This window comes from Zingiber officinale, chromosome 6B (genome assembly GCF_018446385.1).
Source record: "Zingiber officinale cultivar Zhangliang chromosome 6B, Zo_v1.1, whole genome shotgun sequence".
In the NCBI taxonomy this organism is placed as follows: domain Eukaryota; kingdom Viridiplantae; phylum Streptophyta; class Magnoliopsida; order Zingiberales; family Zingiberaceae; genus Zingiber; species Zingiber officinale.
Genome location: NC_055996.1, coordinates 119,747,057 through 119,772,297, shown reverse-complemented (window position 1 = coordinate 119,772,297; position 25,241 = coordinate 119,747,057). Strand labels below are relative to the sequence as shown.

General features: G+C 37.2%; 1 protein-coding gene across 6 annotated transcripts in view; it reads left to right on the top strand.

The window, feature by feature from the left end:
* Positions 1-9,253: 9,253 nt before the first annotated feature.
* Positions 9,254-25,241, top strand: part of LOC121989274 (U-box domain-containing protein 35-like) — a 35,577-nt gene continuing 19,589 nt past the window's right edge. The window contains exons 1-5 of one of the 6 annotated variants that reach the window (XM_042543203.1): positions 9,254-9,321; positions 9,397-9,580; positions 10,300-10,519; positions 13,585-13,706; positions 18,226-18,347. In XM_042543203.1, the coding sequence (XP_042399137.1) occupies positions 10,348-10,519; positions 13,585-13,706; positions 18,226-18,347 (416 nt within the window). In that variant the 5' untranslated portion in view covers positions 9,254-9,321; positions 9,397-9,580; positions 10,300-10,347. Of the gene's footprint in view, positions 9,322-9,396; positions 9,708-9,901; positions 9,994-10,299; positions 10,520-13,584; positions 13,707-18,225; positions 18,348-25,241 lie in introns of those variants that run through there. The other 5 variants (XM_042543206.1, XM_042543205.1, XM_042543204.1 and 2 more) reach the window with 5 other exon arrangements.

Below are 25,241 nucleotides of genomic sequence, written 5' to 3'. Positions count from 1 at the left end.
TTATTCTTAGGCCAGAAGTGTGAGGAAGCTCGTCTGTTTAAGATCTTTGTCAGAGTCTTCCGATGAAGATTCATCCCACATTGCATGCAGTGCCTTCTTCTTCCGCTGCTTTTTCATTTCCTTTTGGTTTTGACAGTTCACTTTGATGTGTTCCTTCTTGTTGCAGCCGTAGCAGGTGACTTCAGACTTGGCCTTTGTGGTTGAACTTGGTTGCGTTGTCTTTGATTGGATTACCCTCTTGATCTTGCATTTTGTGAAACCCTTCTTTTTCTTATACAGTTTTCGTACTAGGTTGATGAGCTCCGCGATAATTTTGTCATTGTCTTTTGAGTCTAATTTGTCTTCAGACCTGGGTTCAGTTTGACGCTTGTTCCTAGACTCCTTTGTCTTGCTTGCACTTGTCATTAACACAATACCTTTCTCGATCGGACGTGCATTAGTCTGTTTATGAAGTTCAAATTCTGAAAATAGCTCATCTAGTATAATTAAAGAAAAATCCTTAGATACCTTATAAGCATCTACCATCGATGCTCACAAGGTATTCCTCGGAAAAAGCATTTAGAGCATACCTGATGATGTCATGATTTTCAACTTTTTATCTGATTGCATGGAGCCCATTAAGCAAGTCTTGGATCCGAGTATGGAGTTGACTTGCCTACTCACCATCCTACATTTTAATATTATATAGCTTATTCAAGATTAGGTCATGTTTGCTTACTTTAGTATAGGAGGTGCCCTCGTGTAGCTCGATTAGCTTTTCCCATAATTCCTTAGCACCGTTGAAGGGTCTGACCCGATTCAACTCCTTTTTGGTTAAGCCACATTGAAGGATTTGGGTTGCTTTTGCATCGACTTTGATCTTTTTCATTATACTTTGGTCCCAATTTTCACAGGATATTAGTTTTCTAGTGTCGTCGAGTGGAAGTGTGAAACCAGTTTGGATGGTAATCCACATCTCGACTTATGTTTTGAGGTGATACTCCATTCGGCTCTTCCAGTAGTGGAAATCTTCGCCCGAGAAGAGTGGTGGGTGTGTGGTGCTATAACCTTCTTAGTAGGTGATAGCCATCATTTAGTCATGATATTTAGATTCATATAAGCATACCATTTGATCTTCCCATGTGTTAATTTCATGTTTATATCACATTGCATGAGTTGTATTCATTTGTGGACTTAATTTTAAATTATCTTATATTTACGGTATTTGATGCTAATATTTAGATATATTCTTTGTAGGCATCAAGGGATTATGGATCCAAGTTAAATCAAACCAGATTTGGGCTCAAATCTAGGGCTAATAGAGGAGAGCCAATCAAGAACCAATTTGGACTGTTCATGAAGATCAAGAGAGATCTGAACCATCTATTGAAGATCTGGTCTATCCAAGCTAAGAGAGGTTAGATCAGGACCCTTGATGAAGATCAACACCTTTGGATCAAATTTTGAGCAACTTCCACCATTAGATAAATCTAGAGAAATCTCAATCGTTCGTTCAGATATGGATCAGATTTAAAAGGGAGAAGCTATAATGTCATCCTTCGTCAATTTCTCTCGCGTTAAAACTAGAGGCAAGCACGATCTTGCTCCAACGATCCCGATCCTCTTCCTTACGATCCACCATCGGCGAGTAAGTGAGGTCAAGGACACTTCCCTTCCTCTGGTCATCATCTATCTTCTAGCCGGCGACACCACTTCAACCATCTGATCTCTAACTCTGCCGTGACTTCATGTGAAGAAGAAGAAGTGGAGAAGCGACCAGATTCGATCTAGTTTTTGCGTCTTTCAGTTGACAATCCTCTTCCTTGAAGCTATGAATGCATCCAATCGGATATGAGTGTTTGCTTCTACTTCCATTGGTTCTCGGTTGTTGCTACTGGTTTCGATGTTTGAGTTTAACACTGAGTCTATCACTGGATAAGAATCTATCGTATAAATTGATTGGTTCCTCACTGATCTATGAGTGCTCGAGATTCCCAGCTCATTGTGGTTCATCACTTCTCCTAGATTTCATTTCTGCATTTCTATTTTTTAAATTTCTAGCTGAGTTTCTATTTTCTCTATTGTTCAATTTTATAGGGTTGAATTAGTTGAGTTAGATAGAGTTTTGGATCTATTTTCTTGTCTTTAATTCATCTGAATGTTCATTAGCACCATGTGTGGAGATCTGATCTATTCTTAAGTTCATGTTCAGTTCACAAGTTGCTTAAATCTGAATATGAATATGTTTCTATTTTAATGCTATTTGGTTGCTTAGATATGAATTGTTTAGGTTAGATAAAGTTGTAGATCTATTTCTTATTTGTTCATTTTTAAGGATCTGAATAGATCTCCTACCATATGATAAATGGTTGGTTTGATCCTTTGAGTTTGGTTTGTTCTTGTTTTGCTTTTGTTTAGTTTCCAATATGTTTAGGTCTGTTAATGGTGTAATCCATATCATAGAGTGACAGTATGTTGTCGGTTCATGATTAATAAATAAATAGCCAAATGCACTAGATCAACTTATCCTCAATAGGATTATGAGTAACTCGCAGTTCAGAGGCCTGCACCAGATCACGAATAAAGTGATAATCAATAGACAGATGCTTCATTCGAGAGTGAAAAGTCAGATTAGCTGAAAGATAAGTGGCACCCAAATTATCAGTGAAGAGCATAGTAGGCGTGGTAACCGGAAGAAGTGGGTCTATCAAAAGTGACTTAATCCATCGGATCTCAGATATGGCAAAAACAATGACACGATATTTAGCCTCAGTCGAAGAGTGCGCAACCTTCAACTATTTAGTAGATTTCTAGGAAATCGGATTAGCACCTTGAATAATAATAAACGCACCCGTAGAACACTAATCATTTGGATCTCCTACTAGTCCACATCGGAGAAACCATGAAGAGTAAGAGGTGTATCCGCAAGAAGACGAATGCCAAGATCTCTAATACCATTGAGAGACCGATGTAGAAGCTTCACAGCGTCCCAGTGCGTCTCTGAAAGAGCATGCATAAATTGTAAGAGCTTGTTGACCATAAAGGAAATATTAGGACGAGTCATATGGAGATGTTGTAAGCCCCAACCACTTATCGGAACTTGGTCAGATCAAAAAATGAAGACCCATCATGCAAAGTAAGACAAGAGCCAATAGCAATAGGAGTGGAGACTGGCTTGGAGTCAAGCATATTATGTTTAGAGAGAAGATCAATGACATAATTTTGCTGAGACAAGAGAAGACCATTTGAGGTTGGGCAAACCTCAACAATCGTAGAAGAGGGAAAGAGCTCCAAGATCCTTAATCAAAAATTTTGTATGAAGTTTACATACTATGACGTCAACAGAAGAAGCATCACTCCCTGTAATGATTAGATTATCAACATATATAAGGAAATAGATAACAATACCATTCTGAAAATAAACAAATAAGGAGATGTCAGCCTGAGATGTGACAAAGCCAAGAGAGATCAAGAAGACGTGAAGCTCTAAATACCAGGTGCATAGAGCATGCTTCAGGCCATAAAGTGCCTTATGCAAACGACACACATGATCCATAAACTCAACACTACACATACCCAAAGGTTGCACCATATAAACTTCCTCTACAAGACGACCATTAAGAAACATATTGTTGACATTAAGTTGGTGAAGACACCACCCCCGATTCACAACCAGACTAAGAACAATGTACATTGTTATTGGATTAATAACAGGGTTGAATGTATCATGAAAGTCAACACCAGGACGCTAATGAAAACCCTTGGCAACAAGGTGAGCCTTATACCGATCATTAAGCCATCATAATTACGCTTAATGCAAAACACCTGATAACGTAGTTGTGCTGACAAGAGGAGGTGAATTGCCTGTAAAACGAAATGTCTTTCTCGATCTTTCAACTCAGATTAGTAGCACTAGTATAATTATAACAAGTAAATTAAACAACTACAAACTGAAAAAAAAGATATAAGATTTACTTGGTTACAATCTAGGTAGTTGTTAATCCAAGACAAATAAAAAGCTCTAAACATCTCCTTAGATAAAGGCAGAGAAGCCTCTTATACTCGTTAAATTGCTCAGATAGTTGCTAGGAAATGAAGACAAGAGTTGATGCTTAATTTCTATGTCCATGGGTTTTTTATAGCCTCTGTAAAATCTTATCCGTGGTTGGAAGGCGCCTCTAACAAGCTGGAAGGCGCCTCTAACAAGGCAAGAAAGGATAAAGTTTTATCCTTCACCAATGACAGTTTTTGCCCAGTCAAAGGTGCCTTCAAGTGATTGAAGGCACCTTCCATGAAGGTTGAAGGCGCCTTCATGTGCTTGAAGGCACCTTCCACCAGAAGGGTTCGATGGCGCCTTCAATCCCCTTGAAGGCACCTTCAACAGCTAGTATTGAGCTCCAAGTCTTCTCCTTTGGCTCTTCCGCTACTCCGCTCGCTTGGGTGATTTTGGCCCACCGGAATAGGGCTCACCCAAACCCATTTTCTGACCTTCTCCTCGAGCAGTCTTCCTCCCCGACTTCTCATCCCTCGGACTGTCGTCCGTGTCCTTCTCATCTTCCGATGTACTCTTCCGTAGCACCTCGTCCCTCGGATGCACCGAGCCCGTCGACTCTCTTCCCGTGCCATTCTTCTCACTAGCTACGTCTTCCGCTTGTCTTCTTGTATTCTTAAGCTCCTACACACTTAGACACAAGAATCAAATACACATGACTTAACTTAACTTGGTTGATCATATCAAAACTATCACGGGGTACCAACAACACCCACATGTTACCTACAAGATTTTAGTCTAGTGAAGGCGGGACAAGAGTCCAAATCTGATTATGAAGAAGATCATCATACTGTTCGTGCATGACATGTACCTAATTCGGATCTTTGAGTGCCTGCATGATAGTGGAGGGTTCATAGGGTTATGAAAGACTAGTATAAAGAAGATACTTTGGATGTGGTTTGTAGATGATATTTTTGGAACAAGTTTGCATGAGATGTTAGTTTAGAGAAATGAGAGGGGGATAGAGAGGTGGTGGGCTAGAGGGTTGGTCGCCATCAGGCAGCGTGAATGACTTGACAGCAGGAGGCGGTTATGGCGGTAGTGAAGAAGTCAGTTGCGGGTAGCTACGACTAGTGGTAGGTTGCGGCACCGGTGCTAGAGGGTCTCACGAGAGGACTGGTGCGACAGAGAGCTGAGAGTCAATATCTATTACTGTGGAATCTAAGGAAAAGGTGACGACAAATGAAAAAAATATGCTCCACAAACTTAATATGATGAGATACAAAGACTCTTTTGAAAGTGACATCATAGCATAGGAAGACACTCTGGGTGAGAGAATAGCTAACGAAGACACAAGAGATTGACTTGAGATAAAGCTTGTAGTGAGAGTAGGGACGTGGGTACAGAAAGCATAGACACCCGAAAACTCAAAGCTTAGAAAGATCATGAACGGCGGTGAACAATTTTTCAAAAGAGGGCATGTGGGAAAGACCGACCTTAGGCATGCAATTAATTAAATAGACTACCACAACAAAGGTTTAAGACCAGAAAGTGAGTGGATTAGATACTTTATGCAACAAAGTGAGACTGGATTTGACTATATGACGATGACAATATTCAGAGTATCCATTGTGTTTAGGAGTGTGTGAAGTGATAAGGTGACTGATACCATGAGTAGTAAGAAATGAGCAAAGGGCTAAGACTTCACCTCCATTGTTAGCAAAGAGTGTTTTGATAGTCATCGAGAATTGATTTTCAACAAGAGTTTTGAATGCAATAAAGGTAGAGTATACATCCAATTTTTTACGTAAGGGATAAAGCCATATATACTTCGTAAAATGATCAACAAAGATAACATAATATTTGAGTATATCAAATGATGATATAGGAGATGTCCAAACATTAGAAAAGATAATATTCAAAGGAGCACGAGACAAAATACTAAATTTATGAAAGGAAAATTTATGACTCTTATTAATATTGCACGAAATGCATGAAAAGTTAGACAAAATATCCACAGGAAACGAAAGACCCAAAGATAACAAAAAATGTTACAAACACCTAATGACGAATGACCTAAATGACTATGCCATAAAGAAAAAGATAATGAGACAGACATTAAAAAGGTAGAAGGGGATGGTAGCATAGATGTAAATTTTGGCCAGTAATAGACAGAATCTCTATGGACCCCGCTGACTAGTGTCATCCCCCAATACCTGAAAATAAGAATCAAAGAAAATAAATGTAATATGATTAGTAGCAAAAAGTGCAGCGCATAAATCAATTTTTTTGATATAGATAACACATATAAAATATTGGAGAAAATTAAAGGCAAAGATGGAGTGGAGAAAGAGAACCAGTGTGGGTAATGGATAGTCCAGAACCATCACCAATGACGATGCTATTATTCCCAGAGTAAGACTCATGCGACAAGAGAGTAGTGAGACCAGTGGTGACATGATGAGAGGCATCAGAGTCAATCACCCATTCCTGAGAATCAGACAGAGGTGTAAAGTGAATGACAGTGTGTGCAAACGGTGCATTATACGCAGGACCCGGAGAACTCGGAGGAGGCGACGGAAGCAGAGCAAGCATTGACGCAGTCATATGATTGTATTAGCGAGTAGAGTGACCTTGGACACCACATATCACAGATCTGACAACGCCCAAGATAACGATTGGGACTGGACACAGCTAGATGTGTAAGTGGACGCGCAGGCACCTCCGGAGTAGATAGGTGTTGCTGATGGGACATCAACGGAACCTATTGGTGACCACCACGATAGTTTGAATACCGATTACGAGAATTCTCTGCTGGAGCCACAAGAGCAGTCATCGATGTCAAAAATGGAGATGATGTCAAGACTTTTAACTAGGCTTCATAGTTGAGGAGCTGCTCAAATAGCTCATTAAAGGTAATAAAGACATCACGAACTTACAGAGGATGTGAGATATTGCAGTAATCTTGGCTAAGACCATTCGTGACACAAATGGAGAGCTCATCGAAGTCAAATTAGACATTCATAAGCACAAGATTGTCAATATTTCTTTTGATGTCTTGTATATAATCAGTGATAGATCTATTATTTTGTTGAGGGCTGGTAAGATTTTGATAATGAGTCATAATCCTGTCACATGAGAGAGCAGCATAAGTTCTCTCTAACGTCTTCCATGTGTCTCTAGATAAAGTTGATGAAGATAGGAAATGCACGAGAGTAGGAGATATCGAACCAATAATAGTGTTGAAGAGAAGTTGATCCTGACGGAGCTAAAGAATATGATCAGGATTCACTTGAGGGAGCGTGGCGCCTGTAGGCATTATCTGCGTAGGGGGCAGAGACATGAGTCATCAACAAATCCCAGTAAGTCATATCCGAATATAAGAGATGTGCACTACAAGCGCTAGGCATCATAATTAAAAGTGGTGAGTTTCAACGGTTCATGAGCATTGACGTTGAGAATCACAAGGGCGGAAGGTGAATCAAGAGTATTTGTGAGAGATAACCGACGAGTGATGTCGTCGGTAGCAACCATTGTAGAACGTGGACAGTGGGTATTGTGGAGAAAAGAAGAAAAAAAAGGATGCTGTTAAGCTTAGCGCTCTGATACCGTTGACGATAGAATTTACTATTTTATTAATGATAACATGTGATATATAAATACCATTACAAGTGTAAAATAAAAAATATGTAAAATAGAAAAACATATAAAATACTTGGAAACAAATAAATATTTTCTAATAATAATTATTCCCTAATAACTAGAAAATAAATAAATATTTTTTAATAATAATTATTCCTTAATAGTCTTTGTGTGGGTTAGAAAGGAGGCCTTTATGAATTACACCAACTTGTGCTACATGTTCAAATGAGAAGTGACACTTCTTCTTGATCGAGGTTGCAGCATGGGTGCCGTCGCCTCGTGGTGGAGGGTAGAGTATCATGGGCATCATCGTTACTATGGCTACCATAATGGGCAGCAACTCCTGATCATCACCATGTTTATGTTCGCCGTTTAAGCCAACAATTGAGGTAAAAGTGCTTCAAAAACGTATTTTTGAAGAAGATAAAAAAGATCAGATTTTTCTCTATGCTTAAAAATATGTTTTTTTAGTATTCCAACAGTTGATAAACTCACACAGGTTGTTGAGATTGGGGAGTTGGCGAGAAGAGCAGATCCTCTAGTCCGCAAATTGCGGACTAGAGGATGGTCCATTACATGAAGACCTTTGATTTGGAGGGAATGAGTTGTGGGGGTAGAGGATTAATTATTATATTAAGTTCAAGCTCTGTTCCTACATATAGATGTAGATTAAGGTTTTGTGCGAGATGTTTGAGCATGACCATGAAATGTGTTCATGGACATGCTATGTTTACCTCTCCATCGGCGACATACTAACGTTGACATTAACGACTAAACCTTCCACCATGATCCTCAAATTTCTAACGTCTACGAATTAGACATATAAATTAACTTAACAATTTCAAAAATAATAAAAGAAAATCCATTCAATAAAAATTTAAAATTTAGTGAAATACATTAAAAAAAAAAAAATGAGATTGTAATGTGTTCATACAAAGTGAATTCATATTTCTTTTACGATTTCCTAGCCAGACTTGACCAACTCAGGATCAGTCCAGCCCACGCTTAATTTCTAAATTCATCCTTAAATTCTAGTTCAATTTTCACTCAGTTGCAGTAGTTTTAATCGAGCTGAAACAATTTAAACCAATGTTATAGCAATTTTGATCCATATTAAAGAAGTTTTGACTAGCATTGCATTAGTTTTGTTTAAAACTATTTCACATTGAAATAATTTTAGTCAAAACTATTACAACATTGTTAAGATATTTTTACTAAGTTTGGTCATTTTCAACGTTTTTTTTTTTTTAGAAAAATCCAGGTTTTTACAATATTGGGAAGTTTTGACTAATAGTGGAGCAGTTTTAATTAAAATGATTTGATTAGCATTAAAGAAATTTTGACTAAAATTATTCTAATATTATTAGGATAATTATACTTTTAATGAAAAATTAATAGACACTGTTTAATTTTTTAATATAGGCAGTGTTTAAATTTTTATCCAATAATAAGTAATTAAGTATTAGTAAAATTAAAAATAAAGTATTTATGTATTTCAAAATAATATTAAATTATCTCTAATTTCTATTATAGCACAAGAGTGCTTCCGAGAAATATCCGATGGTACTCGAACCAAAATTACAAAAGCAACCCCCACGAAACCGGTCTCGTTGAAAAAGGAGGCGCCGACATGTTTGACGGATGCCGGAGCATTTCTTCGTCTCCCCATCAATGGTCCCACCCTCTACCTCCGCCCTTATGGATTCTGTGTGCGAAAGCATCCTTAGATCCTATTTTCCTTTTTGATTTGTTTTAAATAATCCAATAAGCTTTTCCCCATGCAGTTACGGATCACTTGGATGACACCGCGTGTCCCGAAGTTATCACCGATTCTCTTGTTCTAAAGATGTTCTTTTTGGCGTTACTCCCTTTGCCCATACATTAATCATTAATGTTTCGATGTCTTCTCATGTTCTATCATTCGCTTTCTCCATCGGAGGAAGATTTTGGTGCTCTATCTCGTTAAAGGTAGGATTTGTGTCAAGCCGCATAAAATGGTCAAGGGTGTCTCTTGGAGCATGCTCTGTGCTTTTTGGTCGAGTCGTTGGCGGGCGGAGGGTGAAGGAACATGTTGTTTTGTGTTCGGTGTTTGATGGTATTCTTTTCTTGATGCTTTTCTTCGGTATGCCTCGAACAATGTTTGGTGTGGCCAAAGTTTGGTTTTGTTTGCTTCTCTGTAACTTCTTACGGGCTTGATTTTTTTTTTGCTTTGTTTTCTTCCTCGATTCATCATCGGCTTCCCTGACGAAGTTTTCTCTTTTCCCCCATTCGTGATTGCATTTTAAATAGATTCTAAATTTGACATTCTCGGAGCATTTCGTGAATATAGTGAAGCGACCGGGAGATGCACATGGATCGATCACCTTGACTTTGTTGCCTAGGTGCTTTTCTTCTTCTTTTTTTTTTCTTTTGGGAAAATTTGACTTACATTTCTACCCACCATTTTGATCTGCTAAAGGGGGTCTCCCTTCTCCCTTGACTTAGCCATTTTGTGCTTGCCATTGGTCATTCACCCTAGGAAGATGATTCATTCTAGAGGAATCATCCTTCTTCCATTTCATTATTGTTTTCCTGTTCTTTTCCAGTTTGTACTTCTCTCTGTAAGAGTCTTGGTTTATTACGTCTTTCTATGCATATCTATTTTCAGACATTATTTCATTAAAGCTGTTTTTTTTTTCAATGTATAGATCCTCTGCGAAAGATAGGAGTCACCATATATTATAGGTATTGAAGAGATGGAGGCAAGCAACCAAATGCAGCACAAAACAACTGTTGCAGTTGCTATCAGTAGGACAAGAAACAGCAACTATGCTTTACAGTGGGCTTTGAAGAACTTCATGTCAGAGGATGGAATTATGTTTAAACTTCTACATGTTGTGCCAGCAATTAAGATGGTTCCAACTCCAAGTGAGTTAAACTTACTCCCTTAGTTGGCCAAACCATCTTTGTTTTGTTAGTTTACTTTCTCTCGTAAATCACTTTTTCCAAGTAATGCATTTTATTTTCACACAACAAAAATAAACAAGCAACACTGGATATCTTATAATGTGGTTAAGTACCTAAGATATTATCCTCGTTTTTATTTGGAATACTTATATGTTGCATGACTAAGCGTTGATTCCTTACAAGATAGTTCATAACATGAATACATAACATATCGTCTACTGGAGCAAATTATCATATTCCTTCAGAGTAACATTTCTCTGAATGTTAAAATTTTACATGAGTAAAAACTACTCCTAATGTTAAACTAACACATTAACTTGCTAGAAGATGATCTCCCAGTTACTATCATAAACTGTTTGGATTTTCATCAAATTTTGGAGCTAATTATCATATTGATTGTGGACATGTAGCATGTCTTGTTGACATAACCCTAGACCCATAACAAACATCTGTAAGATCTATTTTATATAAATGAAACAAATAAAGAACAAAAATGAAACCGTGTATATATAGTAAGACAAAGGGAGCATCTTTCACAAATGGTTGTGGGCATCTACCACATGATATTACTATATGGATACCATAAGATAAATAGAATCTAACGTATTGTGGGAAAATTGTAGAAATAGTAAATTTAGTTTCTGTATTTAGAAAAGATTAAGATTTATTTATTTTTTGGTAGTACTGAATTTAGGAAATTACAATCAACAAATTGATAGTCTTCCCAATTTTTAGATATTCAGTTTCCTAATTTAGTAGATGTATACTCTATACATTAAGATGTAAATTTTTTCCTTAAGAAATAAGAAAAAAAAGGAAGATCATCAATTTCTTCATGGTATCAGAGCAATAGTTCCTTGTTCATTTTTCTGGGCGAATTTTTCCTTTCGTTCCTTTTGTTTTCTGGCAGCTTGGCGTCTCCCTCGACTTTCTTGGAAGTGACTTCCAAATCAGAGTCCACTCTTGCGGTTTCCACCATTCCCGATTTTTCTCCACACCTTGTTACCAATCACAAACTGAATGGCCAAAACTTTTTGCAACGTCCATGTGTTCATGTGCGTGTGTGGCAGAGGCAAGGATGGACATCTCACCGGTGAAACCGTTGATCCAGAGGCCACAGATCCAAAATTTCACTCATGGAAGACTGATGATCATCTATTTATGTTGTGGTTAATAAACCCTATAACCACTGAAGTTGGAGAGAATTTTCCTTCATAAAACGGCCAAGGAGATATGGGATGCTTCCTGTGAGACTTTTTCTGTCATAGAGAATACCTCATAATTAGTTGAAGTTGAGACACAACTATACAATCTAAAGCAGGGAGACCTGAATGTGATGCAGTACTTTAACATGCTTACTCGTTGCGTGTTACAAGTGGATTTGATAAACAAACTTGTTAGGACCAAAAGAAATTACATATTTTCACAATGATATGATATTATTCACTTTAAGTTTAAGCCTTCATAGATTTATTTTTGACTCTACCCAAAATTTTTTATGCCAATGGAGATATCGTCTATCTTATTAAATCCATAATTATTTCTATGTATTTCAAATGTGAGACTTTGATTGTATTCTCAACAATCCTTCTCTTAAACTAAAGACCATTATTATTTTCATAGTCCAGGCCTCTCCTCAATCATCTGGTCACCCTTGACCTTGGACTTTTTTTTTTGGGGGGTTTACTCTGAGCCCTACCTCCTCTTCATCATCAAGCACACTCCATCCCCACATAGATCGATCTAGACCATGACTCTGATACTACTTATTAGGACCAAAAGAATTAACATATTTTCACAATGATATGATATTATCCACTTTAGGCATAAACCCTCATGGATTAGTTTTTGGGCTCTACCCAAACCTCAAACCAATGGAGATATCTTCCATCTTATAGAATCATGATCTTTTTCATGTATTTCCAATATGAGACTTTGATTGTATTCCCGATAAAATTTTCATAATTTTAGTAAATTTCATATGCCCTTGTATGATTGATTCTCTTAAACAATATGAGAAGATGTTAACCACTTTACTCACACATGCAAGATGTTAGGAAAGGCTACACTTTTTTGCCTTATGAATTAAGGTATACACTTGTGTATACGTGCTAGTAGTCAAACTGAGCAGTGCTTCCTCGAGTTCAATGCCTATACATGCAAGTCTGAGTCAAAGACTTAATTGATCTGATACCACCTTAACCTCAACTGAGTGTCTTGGGACTCAAATCTAATTCTTGCTCTCTTGCCACTTTTAATGTCAAATTGCTAACCAACAATTCCAAATTCCCGAACTGTACAATACTGTGAATTTTTATGGAAGTAACAATAACATCGAGTCTCATGTAGTGGGATGCTTGAGAGGCTAGAATTATAGAAACTTGGCACCCATATAAATGTGGATATCAATCTGTATTATACTATGATGATACATTTCTTTGAGCAAAAAGTTACTACTGGCTCCCTTTATGTCTAAGACGATGATAATAGCAACGACAACAACCAAGGTTTATCCCACTTAGTGGGCTTGTTTTTATAGATCCTCCTATGCCATTGGGCTCACCCCTACTATATGTCTAAGATTTTTCCCTTTATGTCTAAGATAACAATCCTAATTCAACTAGGATGCTAAGATAGAAAAATCCTAATTTTTAAATTTTTCTCGAGGACCTCAATTGAGTTATCACGGAATCTAAGGATGAACCTTCTATTGGTACAATAAAAACTAATCTAAAATGATACTTGTCCAATAGAAAATCTCTTTATTGGACATATTATAAGCTTAAAAACTCATGTAAAAAAATTTACAAGCCAAATTCATAGGTCATTATGAAACGAAATGATGAGCAATTATATTTTGTACACATATCCGTCTTTGCATTAATTATATTTCTTTTTAATGAGGAGCAATTACTATTTAAGTTTCCATCAATATGATCAATATTGAGCTTAACATCTCAGCAGTGTGTATGTCAAACCTTAAGTCACACCTGCAACTGATCTATTACTTGCCTGCCTCATTGCAGTGGGGAATCGCCTCCCTATTGAGCAAGTGCGAGATGATGTTGTTGCTGCATATAGGAAAGAAGAAGAATGGAGAGCACAAGATATGCTCCGGCCCTACAAGAAAATGTGCACTGAAAGGAAGGTGAAATCTATTGCATTAATGGAGCTATTACATTGTTGGTTTCTTATAATTATATTATTTACATAAAATGGTTGTATATGATCCATGTAGCCCATCCCAAATGTTTGGAGTCAGATTATTGCTGTTATTACATCCTTCATAGTTTCCGAAGTGCATAATTAATTTAATTAATCTATATTACATATATCTGTATAGAAAATTTCACAGCTAGTACATCTGCATTTTGTTTGATAAGACTATTTACACTATACTTAGCCTTGACAACTAATGCTTACCACTATAATTTTGTTTGACCCGAGAACGATTGCACCAACACTGCCAACTGGCCTCATCCTTGAGGCTCATGCCTTTTGCTGATCACCTTTGTTTTCTTCAAATCTTGAATGGAAACAAGATCAGTAGTGAAGATATTGAGAAATTGAGTGATTTATCAGTTTGCTCACAAATTGTAATAAACAAATGACAAAAGAGACAAATAAAGATGGAATAGGATTGACCTGATCTACACCCTCCAAATATATGAGTAACCCACTTGCTGAAGTGGCATTATAGGATGTGATGTAGTGTAAGACTAGATAAAAGGGAGATGTTAGTAGACATATGCTCAGAGGCGTATGAATTTCAATTTTAGTTGCTTGATGCGGTGAACTGTGTCATATAAGCAGAAGAATCACCGTCATGAACTAATAATGATACGAAGTGATTTAATACACTCTGAGAGGCCCACTATTTAAGAAATTGTAGATATTCTTCAGCTGAAATATCAATAGTAGAAGGTCTACTACCAAGAATACCATCCTTAGGCCTTTTTTTGGGTTGTTTCATTCTTAGCTACTGAATTGAGTTGTTGAAATTTGTAATTGCATAAGTGAAATCTGCAGAAACTTGTAAATCTCTAAGAATCAATTGATTGGATCACTAGAACAACCAATTAAGACGTCTTAGGATAAAAGATACCAATTGAAGCAGAAGAAATCAACAGAACTGCAGAAGACATGAAACAATTTGAATGGACAGAGTGCCAACTTCTCTGAAAAGGACCAAGGCTGCAGCTGGAAATAGGAATTCTGCAACAGAAACTGAGGCAACTACTGAAAACAGAAGGCTATTGAAAATTTTGAATGAAATGCTGATCTTTCAACAGTCATTTGGTGTGATCAGGTCAGATCAGATCAAGGCTTCTGATCAAACCTGCTGTAATTCCAAAGAAATCTACCACAAAAGGGAAAGAAGAAGTCCACTGCAGCTGAAAACAATAGTCAGAAATCTGGAGAAATCAAACCTGCTTCTTTCAAGACAGGGAAGCAATTCATGGAAGACCATGCTTAGTGCTGCCAAACGTGTCAACCTGTTGCGGGGCGGGGTAGGCCGGCCTGCCAGAAACCCATCATATGGTGGGGCGGGCAGACTCACCATCTTGGAGGGCTGGAATATCCCCAACCTAATCCAAGGCGGGTTGCTGGTTAGGCGGGCCAACCCACAAACCTATATATATATATATATATATATATATATATATATATAGAGAGAGAGAGAGAGAGAGAGAGAGAGAGAATGTTGAAATTTTTTTTGTTTGGGTTGCAGTTTAGACAGGTTAATCCCATGAGTCTATCAAAAAATTAAAAAAAAAAGTTGAAATTTTTAAGTTTGAGTTGGGTTTAGGTGGGTCAAGCCTACGAACCCATTGAGTTTTCCACTTTAATTTTAAATTTTGGAAAGGAAAAAAAATTCTCGGGCCAACTTGAACCCACCATGGGCCACCCACGCAGGTCGCGGGTCTAGACCTGTCGTAAAATGAGTTGATAAAATTTCAACGCAATCCACTTAAATTGTTTGGTGGGATGAGCCAACTCAATGGACCCAACCCAAATTGAAAGTACCACTATCCTTTGTAATCAACAAAGAGGTATTTCCTTTTTTAAAAAATTATCATAGGGGTGCCCTATTTATTGTTATCTACCCAATATGTCCTTGAGCGGATTTGGGCTAATTTTGGTTTAAACCCCTAAAATCATCATCTTTTTCCCTTTGAGGTCAATTCATTCTCCTAAATTGTAGGTTCTCCCACTCAATACCATTTCCATTGCTGCTGTTGCAATGTCAAATCCTTCCACCTCAAGTCATAACTCACCAAGAAGTTAAATCAAAATCTTCTTTTTTCTCAAGACTCTTTTCATACCTCCTCTCTTTAAGGCAGTCTTCTCCTTCTTCGTGTTCCTACTCTTTCCCCCTTAAGGTTTCCCTTGTTGGCAAACCATGTTCTCTCCTCCTAAGATCCTCTCCACTATCAAGTCCCCTTTAAGTGTGTTATTATAAATTCATAATCAAAGTGAACAATTTTTATTAATTCATTCACTTTTTTATTTATTTATCATTATTATAGGGAAAATACATAATTTTAGGTTGATGTTTTTGTTGGTCCAGTCGTTCCCCAAGTAATTTGGTGTAACCTTGCGTTTTTATGTTTTGGTAAAGGATTTAAGTTAGACTTTGTCTTGTGATTTGATACGTGTGTTTATTTGTACAAGGACTTGCAAGAACACATATGATGATTGGAGTAGCTCTGGAGTGATGGTTGGTATGGCCAAGTTGGAAGCTTGGTGGCCAGGGGTCCAAAGAGATTATAGAAGGTTGCACAAGGTGACCGAGAGACCATAGGATGAGGAACATCGAGAATGTCAATCAATGGAGGTAGACTATGTGGGTGAATACATGAAGGATGACATGTGAAGGAGTCGAAGGCTTGTGTACGTCTGAGGGATTAAGTAATCTGACAGGAGGGAGATGGTCAACAGGAAAAGTCAAGCTGTGAATGCTAAGACTTCATTGGGTGAGCTCTAAAAGTTGAGTGACCTGTACACATGGGGCGAGAGTTAAGAGACTAGTGTGGGATCCAATCTACCGGTGGAATAGTTGACTATGGTCGAAGAGGCAACGACAAGAATGTTGTGTTCAATAGATCATTCGAGTGAGCAGTTGACTGCTGGCACATTAGTTAACTTATGGCAAGGTACTAGTCAACCAAGAATGAAAATGGATAAAAGCCATTGCTGCTCGATAATAGTCAGCTTGGGCAAAACAATCAAATGATTGTGGTCAGCAGTCATCAAATTATAGCAGGAGGTTTCTAAGGATGTAAAAGGACTCGATGGAGGCTTAAAGGTTGGCTAAATATAGTTGTTCATACCCTATTAAAAGCCTTGTTCTTTATGTTTATAGCCTTCTTGTAATCCCCTTTTAGTACTTGATCATGTAAGAGGTTCCTTCACCTCTGGTAGTTGACCGAGAGAAGAAAGTTAACTGCATTTTGGGAGTGATCCATTGACGGATCATAGGCCATAGAGTAGGAGTATGAGGGATTGACAAACCACACAAATTATAGCCTTCTTGTAATCCCCTTTTAGTGCTTGATTATGTAAGAGGTTCCTTCACCTTCGGTAGTTGACTGAGAGAAGAAAGTTAACTGCATTTTGGGAGTGATCCATTGACGGATCATAGGCCTTAGATTAGGAGTATGAGGGATTGACAAACCACGCAAAAGGTCCACATCTTAATTGGTTTGATTCTTGTTCTTGTTGTTTTTACTTGTTTATATATTCGGTGTGTAACAAGTCTTGTAGGAATCAAGAAGCTGTGAAAGAACGATATTCACCTCCACCCCCTCTAGCGTATCTATCCTATTCATGATCCAATAATTTTTTTTTCTTTCTAAATTCCTTATTTTTTAAAAGGATAGTTGTTTGTAATCCCATATGGGGTCTGTTTGGCCCTTGACATGATAAGATGAATAACATCATTGAAACTGTCCACTTTTAATTGTTTGTCATTATCTAAGAGAAAATATATTACTTTTAAGGTAAAATTTTCTGCTAAATGCCTCCTTGTAACATTTAGTGATGGAGGGATGGATGGTTTTACCCACATGAGAAAAAATGAGCAATTTCTATATCATTTAAAGCTGTTCATTTTGGAAGGTTTGTCTATGAAAATTTCATAGACTAAATGCATGCATTATCCTTCTTTCTTATGTTCATAGTTCAAAATATGTTCTTGTAATTGTGTCGTTATTGGTGATTGAGGAATGAGTACCTTTGGCCCCTAACATGAAAATTTTAGGTTTATCCCTAGATAGCTCCCTCTACCATTGTAGTATTGTAATCTTACATTATTGCAGTATTATAATCTTACATTTACTTCCATATAGATTATATATTTACAGTTAGGTCCTCATGTATTTACAATTATGTCCCTAACATATATACCATTGTCATCCATCCATTAACATATTATATTGTAGTATTTATACTAATATCAATTTAGTTTTAAGCTAAAGGCCATCATTACAATGACGGCATGTTTGCAAGTCTTCTGAATTTGAAACTGGTAAATGCTAAAGTTAAATTTGGAGTGTCAAATATTGACATCAACATCTTTATAAAGATACATACAAAATTTTTATGGCCTTAGTTAATATTACTAACTTATTTCTCATTAAGATCATTTTGGGCTTCCTACTCAGATTGAGGCAGAAGTTGTGGTTCTTGAAGGAGATGACGCAGTTGAAGCAATAGCTAGAGATATCACAGAAAGTTCCATCAACAGGCTTGTCATAGGTGCTTCAACCAGAAATCCATTGATGAGGTATTATGTTCCTTACATTTCTTATAATCAGGAAAAGATAAATCTTTTAACTTGCATAACCAATAATCTAAGAAATTGAATTGAAATGTGAAATATGATATAACCTTCTATAGTTACAAATTACTTCAGAATTAGGTGGCTAGACTAATGAGAGGTGGTTTCAACTTATTCTTTGGCTTTTAAAATTGGAAAAAAGTGAATAAAGCTATATGTAATATGTGGAAGATAGAGGTAAGGATCAGCACAGTTTAATAGCTTACTAGAAGATTTTCAAAACCAAAATTGATCAGTAAAGTTGAATATTTTTAAGTTGACAAACTGTACCGAAACTGATAATCTTCAAATGGAATTGAACCCCTCATTTGGTTTGGTTTCATTGAAATAAAAAATATATTCTTAATTTTATATACTAAATCTACATCCAATAATATATTAATTTTATCATCTTTAGAAATGTATGTATACATATTTACATAAATATGTACCTACAATGTATGTGTATATATTCCTCATTGGTTTGATTCAATTTTATGGGTTTTCCATTGTTTCAAGTTAAACAAATCCATAATTGAAATCTTTTCTACCTTTTAAATTAAAATTAACTAATAAACTGATTGAATCTAAAAGCTTTTCTTCCAGAGATCTACCACTTTCTAGATCTTCTTTTTTCCTAGAAGTGTTTCTTCTAGCAGCTGTCTTGTTTTTCTCAAGCTTGCAGTATTAATGTTCTTGTTTTTAATTTGTTTTCTTCTTCATCCAGTAAATTTCCATCTCTTCTCCTTTGGTGCTCTCTGTTCTTTCCTAGGAGCCTCATTGAAAATTTCCACAGGGAGAAGCACACTCAAGACACTTGTTTCTTAGCATCTCACCTCATCCTTTTAGTTTCCCCTAGGACCCTAGTGTTGAGTGCTTTCCTTTTCTTTACATTGTCATGTGTCGTTGTATGTGCCATTACAAAAACATACTGACTTTATGTCATATAACACAGTTAACTTCTTATAAAATTATTTTTTAAAAATTATAATTATTTTTCTTATATAGTCTTTTATTAACCACAAATGACATGACCATTTCTAACATAATTAATATGACTTGAATGAATTGTCACTTTAGATTTAAATGCTAAAACAATGCTTAGAATTTGGAACTCTATTTGCTTTGTGTGATTCTCTTCTTTAGGTACATTGTGGTTAGTGTGTCTAGTGAATCAAGGGTCGTCAAAGATTGAGGCCGAGGATCACATATTATAGTTGTTGTTGCATGACTTGCTTAGTCTCGTGGCGGAACTTGAATGTGAAACGCCCCTAAATCTATTATTGAATAGGTAAACTTTTTTTTCTTTTAAAATATCTGAATGTCTCAAAAGGAAAGCTCTCAAAACTCATGCATCATTTCCAAAATTATTATAGCGATCCATTAAGTTCTCAAAACAGTAAGCACTAGTAGATACCAAACACTTATCATAGAGGTTCAGAATTTATTCTCCTAAAAAAGGACAAAACAACTAATTAATGCTGAAGCGTGAACTAGAGGTCTTTGGGTTGTACTACCATCATCCCGAGCCTGCTCATTGGTCAAAGCTGCCTATCCCCTTTTGGTCTGACACCTGCAATAATCAATACTTTAAGCCTAAAGACTCAGCACGTTCAAACCATGATATACAATAATTAATCCATGTAACCATGTATTCTAAAGGTAGACATATGTTAAACAATTCTAAACTTAACCTCTTGCATAGCATAGACATAAACATGGTTTTATCATTGTGTCTAGTTTCGTAACAACTTGCATGACATAAACATAAACACTTTGTTAAGCAATATATATCCGATCATATGTGTTGGTGCAATCGACCTAGGTATGATTAGTACGATCATGGTTTTGATGTGTGTGTCAAAGAATTTAAGTTAAGATTTCATATTGGTTTGATATATGTGATTGAGTCATGCAGGACTTGGTGAAACACACATGAGGAACTTGGTGCGGAACTTGGGAAGCTCATCCTAGGGCTCAAGTCCATGAGATGGTGAAGGATGATATGGAAGGCATTCGAGGGACCGTCGGACGAGGAGCAATGGAGTGGAGCCGAGGCAAGCGGACTTCAAGGCAACGCGAAGGATACATGAAGAGGAGCCGCGGGCTCGAGTGCATCTGAGAGACGAAGGCCGAGGAAGAGGACTTCAAAGAGCGACTCCGGAAAGGATGAGTGTGAGTGTGTAACCAGACCAGTCGATTGGTGGAAGTGGCAGTCGACTGGGAGCGAACAAAAGCTGAAACGACCCTAAGTTTTTTTTTCACGCATCATATAACATTCCAATAAATAAGAAAACTGTTTGTAATTAATAAACCAGTCATACATCCTGGGGATCTAAATTGAAAACTACTTTAATCTCTCTAAATCATAAATATTGTTTATTTATTCTTTATGCGGAATCGGAAGGTCCTCGAGAGTGTACTGTCCAACCCAATCTGGTCAAGGGTCCAAGCCTCCAACGTCGTTCGTTTCTACACCTGCCACGAGCCAAACCTAGTGAGTTTAACTCAGCACCTCCAAACATAGCAGTAAAATTCCTTAACTAGTCGCATGCATCATTAAATCTACCTTTACTTGGAACTTGTTGTCAAGCATACAAGTAAGCAGGCTTATAAGCATTTTTCCATAAAACATTAAACTATGAGTATCACACAACATTATTTTGAGTATCCTTCAATCATTATATTATGGAACATTTTCCTTTAGCATTTATCATATATCATTCTTAGGTGGAGATACATTAGTCATCCTTTATCCTTTGTTCGATTGATCAATCTGTTTAACCATGGTACCAGGTGGCTGGGCGTCAGCAACTCTCGTCACTGGGTCGTGTCCAAATATGGAAATCTGATATTGGAGTCCCTCTGGGCCTTGGCCCTCGCAGAATTTCCTTTAATCCTTCTCATTATTATTTATATATATACATATCCTTTCCATTAAGATAATCGGGCATCATAACTCTAGCATATCCTATTAGATTACGTAAAGTCTAATAAATATACATATCATTAAACTTTGCAACACTCAATAAACATGCACATCATTAATCTACAAAAAGTCTAATAAACATGTATAACATTAATCTACATAAAGCCCAATAAATATGCTTATCATTAATCTACAAAAGTCTAATAAACATGTATAACATTAATCTACGTAAAGCTTAATAAACATGGATATCATTATTCTACAAAGAAGTCTAATAAACATACATTTCATTAATTTACGTAAAGTTCAATAAACATGCATATCATTAAACTACATGAAGCTAAACAATCATTTACAGTACTCATTTATTTTATTGTGCTGCGATTTCTCATGGCAATGCCATGACACCTAACTTCCTCGGACAAAAAGGTGACCAACTATTCGTCAAACCTGCTGTTCACTCTTCCCAACACCCCTCCGAAAATTTGCTATATACTACCCTCGAACACCCCTCGAAATAGGCTGCCCACGATCTCAAACAACCCTCCAAAAAAAATCTGCTACATACCACTCTCAAGCATCCCTCAAAAATTGCTACACACGACCTCAAACAACTTCTAGAAATCTGCTATGTACCTCCCTCAAGCACCCCTCGAAATCTGTTGCACACGACCTTGAAAAACCTTCTAGAAATCTGCTACTCCTAGCCTTCAAATCCACCTCGAAAACCTACTGTAAATAATCCAAATATCTCCCAAAACCTACTACTTGAAGCCCTCCATCCCCCTTGAAAACCTGCTGCATATACATGTTCAAAGACATAGATAGAAAAGTCGAAAACCTGGCGCGTTTACAGATTTAAAGGTATAGGAGGAAAACCCACTACATGTACAGATTCAAGGTGTAGAAAGAAAAGCGTTTAAGAGGTGCCTTGCTTGGAGGCTTGTTGTTGGTGCAGGTGACGACGAGGAGCAGCGGTGGGGCGTCTCTTTGGCCTCGTTCTTCCTTCCAAGGTTGAAGCCAAGAGCTCTCCCTCCCCCTTTCTTTTCTCCCGTCGAGACTTCTCCCTCCCTCTTTCTTTTCTTCCGCCAAGAGCCCTCCTTCCTCTTTTTTTTTCCTCTTTACCGCCCCTCTTATAAGAACTAAACCCTAGGGTTAAGTCTAGTCCTCACCAATTGGGCCGAGCCCATGTGTCCATTAGTTGGTCATTAGCAAATTAGCCCCCCTTAAGTAAATAAAGAGCCTATTATCATGCTCCCCCTTGTTTTTTTATTTTTTAAAAGTCGGGCCTTACAGAAGCATTCTGTTCGCTTAGTCAGTCGTGACCAGGCGACTGATACTTTCACCAATCGGTAAGTGACCCTTGGCGACCGTTGGCAGAAACACTGATTTTGCCAAGTAGTCGTTGGCTGTATCCAATGGTTGCACCAGTCGACTGATGGAAGTGTCAGCCGACTGGTGCGCAGGAAATGAGTTGTCTTGTGATTAATTCTTTCCTCTCTATATAATAGAAGCTTAGGGCATTGAAGGAGGTTACTGATCTTGTTGATACACTCCTAATCTTGGCCTCCAAGCTTCCAAAGCCTAACACTCTTCTTCCAATTCTTATTCTCAATCTTGTAAAGAAGAAGAGTGCCTTGTGAGAGGTTTGCTTCACCGAGAAGGAGAAAGCTTTAGCCGTAGATTGTCGGGGACTAATCCACCAACGGATTGAGGGATTGCCCACCTCAAGGACAAGTCGTGGAGTGGGAGCAAGCAATCTCCAAATCAAGTTACATCGAGTTTGTTAGCATTTGTGTTTTTATTTACTTTTATTGTTTTAGTATATTCCGCTACGCACTAACTTTCTTGTAGAGAAGTAATCAATTTGGGGGTGACTTAGCTATTCAACCCTCCTTCTAGCCATCCGATTTCCAACAATTGGTATCAGAGTCAGGACACCCTTCAATGGACTAATCGCCAAGAAGAGCAACATCATCAAATGGCCGGCTCACATATTCAACCACAAAAATTCGAAAGAGATTTTTCTTGGTGGAAGAAAAGAATGGAGGTATTCTTCAAAACCGACTTCGATATTATGCTAATTATGGAAAATGATTTTGAGATACCTAGGGATGAAAATAACACAATAGTCAACAAAACAAGATGGAGCAAGAAGCAAAAGGAAGAGCACTAGCAAACTCAAAGGCAATGCATCACTTACTAAGTGTGCTTCCCCAACAAGAAGTAACTAGGATAGGGAACTACACAAGCGCCAAGGACTTGTGGGAAAAGCTAGTAGAGCTTCATGAAGGCACATCGGAAGCAAAATTAGCAAGAACAAATCTCCTCCGAACTCAACTCAACAATGTGAAACTTGAAAAAGGAGATAAGGTATCTACACTTCATTCTAAAATTAAGGAAATATTGAATGAACTAATAGGTGTAGTGAGAATCTCTCCAACCGTGACATAATGATGAAAGCCATCAATGTTTTCCCATGAACCACAACTTGGAGCTCAATTGTAGACTCATTCTACATTCCAAGGGATCTAGAGAAGTGCTCTTTAGATGAATTCTTCTCAACAATGGAGCTCCACGAAACTAGAGTTGAAGGACTAGATGGAGAAACCCATAGATCAAGAGGAGTAGCCCTTGTGGCAAACAAGGGAAAGGGTAAAAAGAAGAAGTCTTCATCCCCACCAACCTCTGACTCTGAAGATTCAAGCACCTTAATGGATAACGATCAAGAGTCGTACATGGTAAGAAAAATGAGAAAAACATTTAAGAAATTTCAAGAGGCAAGAGTAGGACAAGGAGAGTCATTTGCTATAATTGCCAAGGAGGACACAAGCGATGAATGCCCTCTTTTGAAGAAAAAGGAAGAAAAGAAGAAGGAAGAGAAGAAGAAGACAAAAGAAAAGGGGAAGAAGGTCAAAAATTTCAAGGCAACATGGGATGATCCATCATCATCGGAGGAAGAAGAACACCATGTCTCCCATTTTGCATTACTGGGAGTTGATGACATAGTCTCCACCTTATCCGAAAAAGAAGAAGGAAGGAGTTCAAGTGAAGATGAAGAAGGGCGCTCAAGTGAAGGGGGAGGGCAAACATCAGATTTCCTCCTCATGTTTTAATTAAAATTATTAAAAGTACAAATGAAGATTTGTTTAAGGCTAAAAGAAAAATAAGTCTTTGAAAAATTATATTATTTGCCTTGAAGAAAAATTAGAATCCATGTGTTCTAAGGATAATGATATGCATGCTTCTTCTACTATTTCAAATACATCATGTTTAGAAGAAGAAAATAAGGCTTTAAGGGAAAAGGTAGAATATCTTAGCAAAGCCCTTGAAAAATTTGAAATTGGCTCTAAAACTCTAAACATGATTATTGGGAGTCAAAGGGCAAACTTCAACAAAAAGGGTCTAGGGTTTAAGGAATCAAACAATGAAAAGTCCTATCATTGCTTAATTGTTAGGGGGCAATCCAAGATAAAGACCATAGATAGGAAATGGATTCACAAGGAGTATTTAGTTAATCCAATTAGGAAGAACTTCTATTAGGTACCAAAATCAATCTTCAAGGGTTAGAAGATTTTAGGATAAGTCAACCATGGAAGTCATAATTTAAATTTTTCTATAAATGGTTGACTTTAGACCTAAAGGTGGAACACTTAGCCACAATAGAAATTCATGAGAAAAAGGGCTAAGTAGAAATTACCTTCACTTCATCTCACAATGACTTGTATTAAAATTTTACATATAGATGTGAGATGATAGGATGATACTCATAATTCATATGTGCTTATGACATTTTGATGGGTTATGGAATGTATCAAATTTTTTTTAGTAATCATAGACCAACTATGGGAAAGCAAATGTTTTAATTAATGGACATCTTGCCCATAGATCATAGTTTGATATTTTAAATGTTTTAAAAACAATTCTATGCT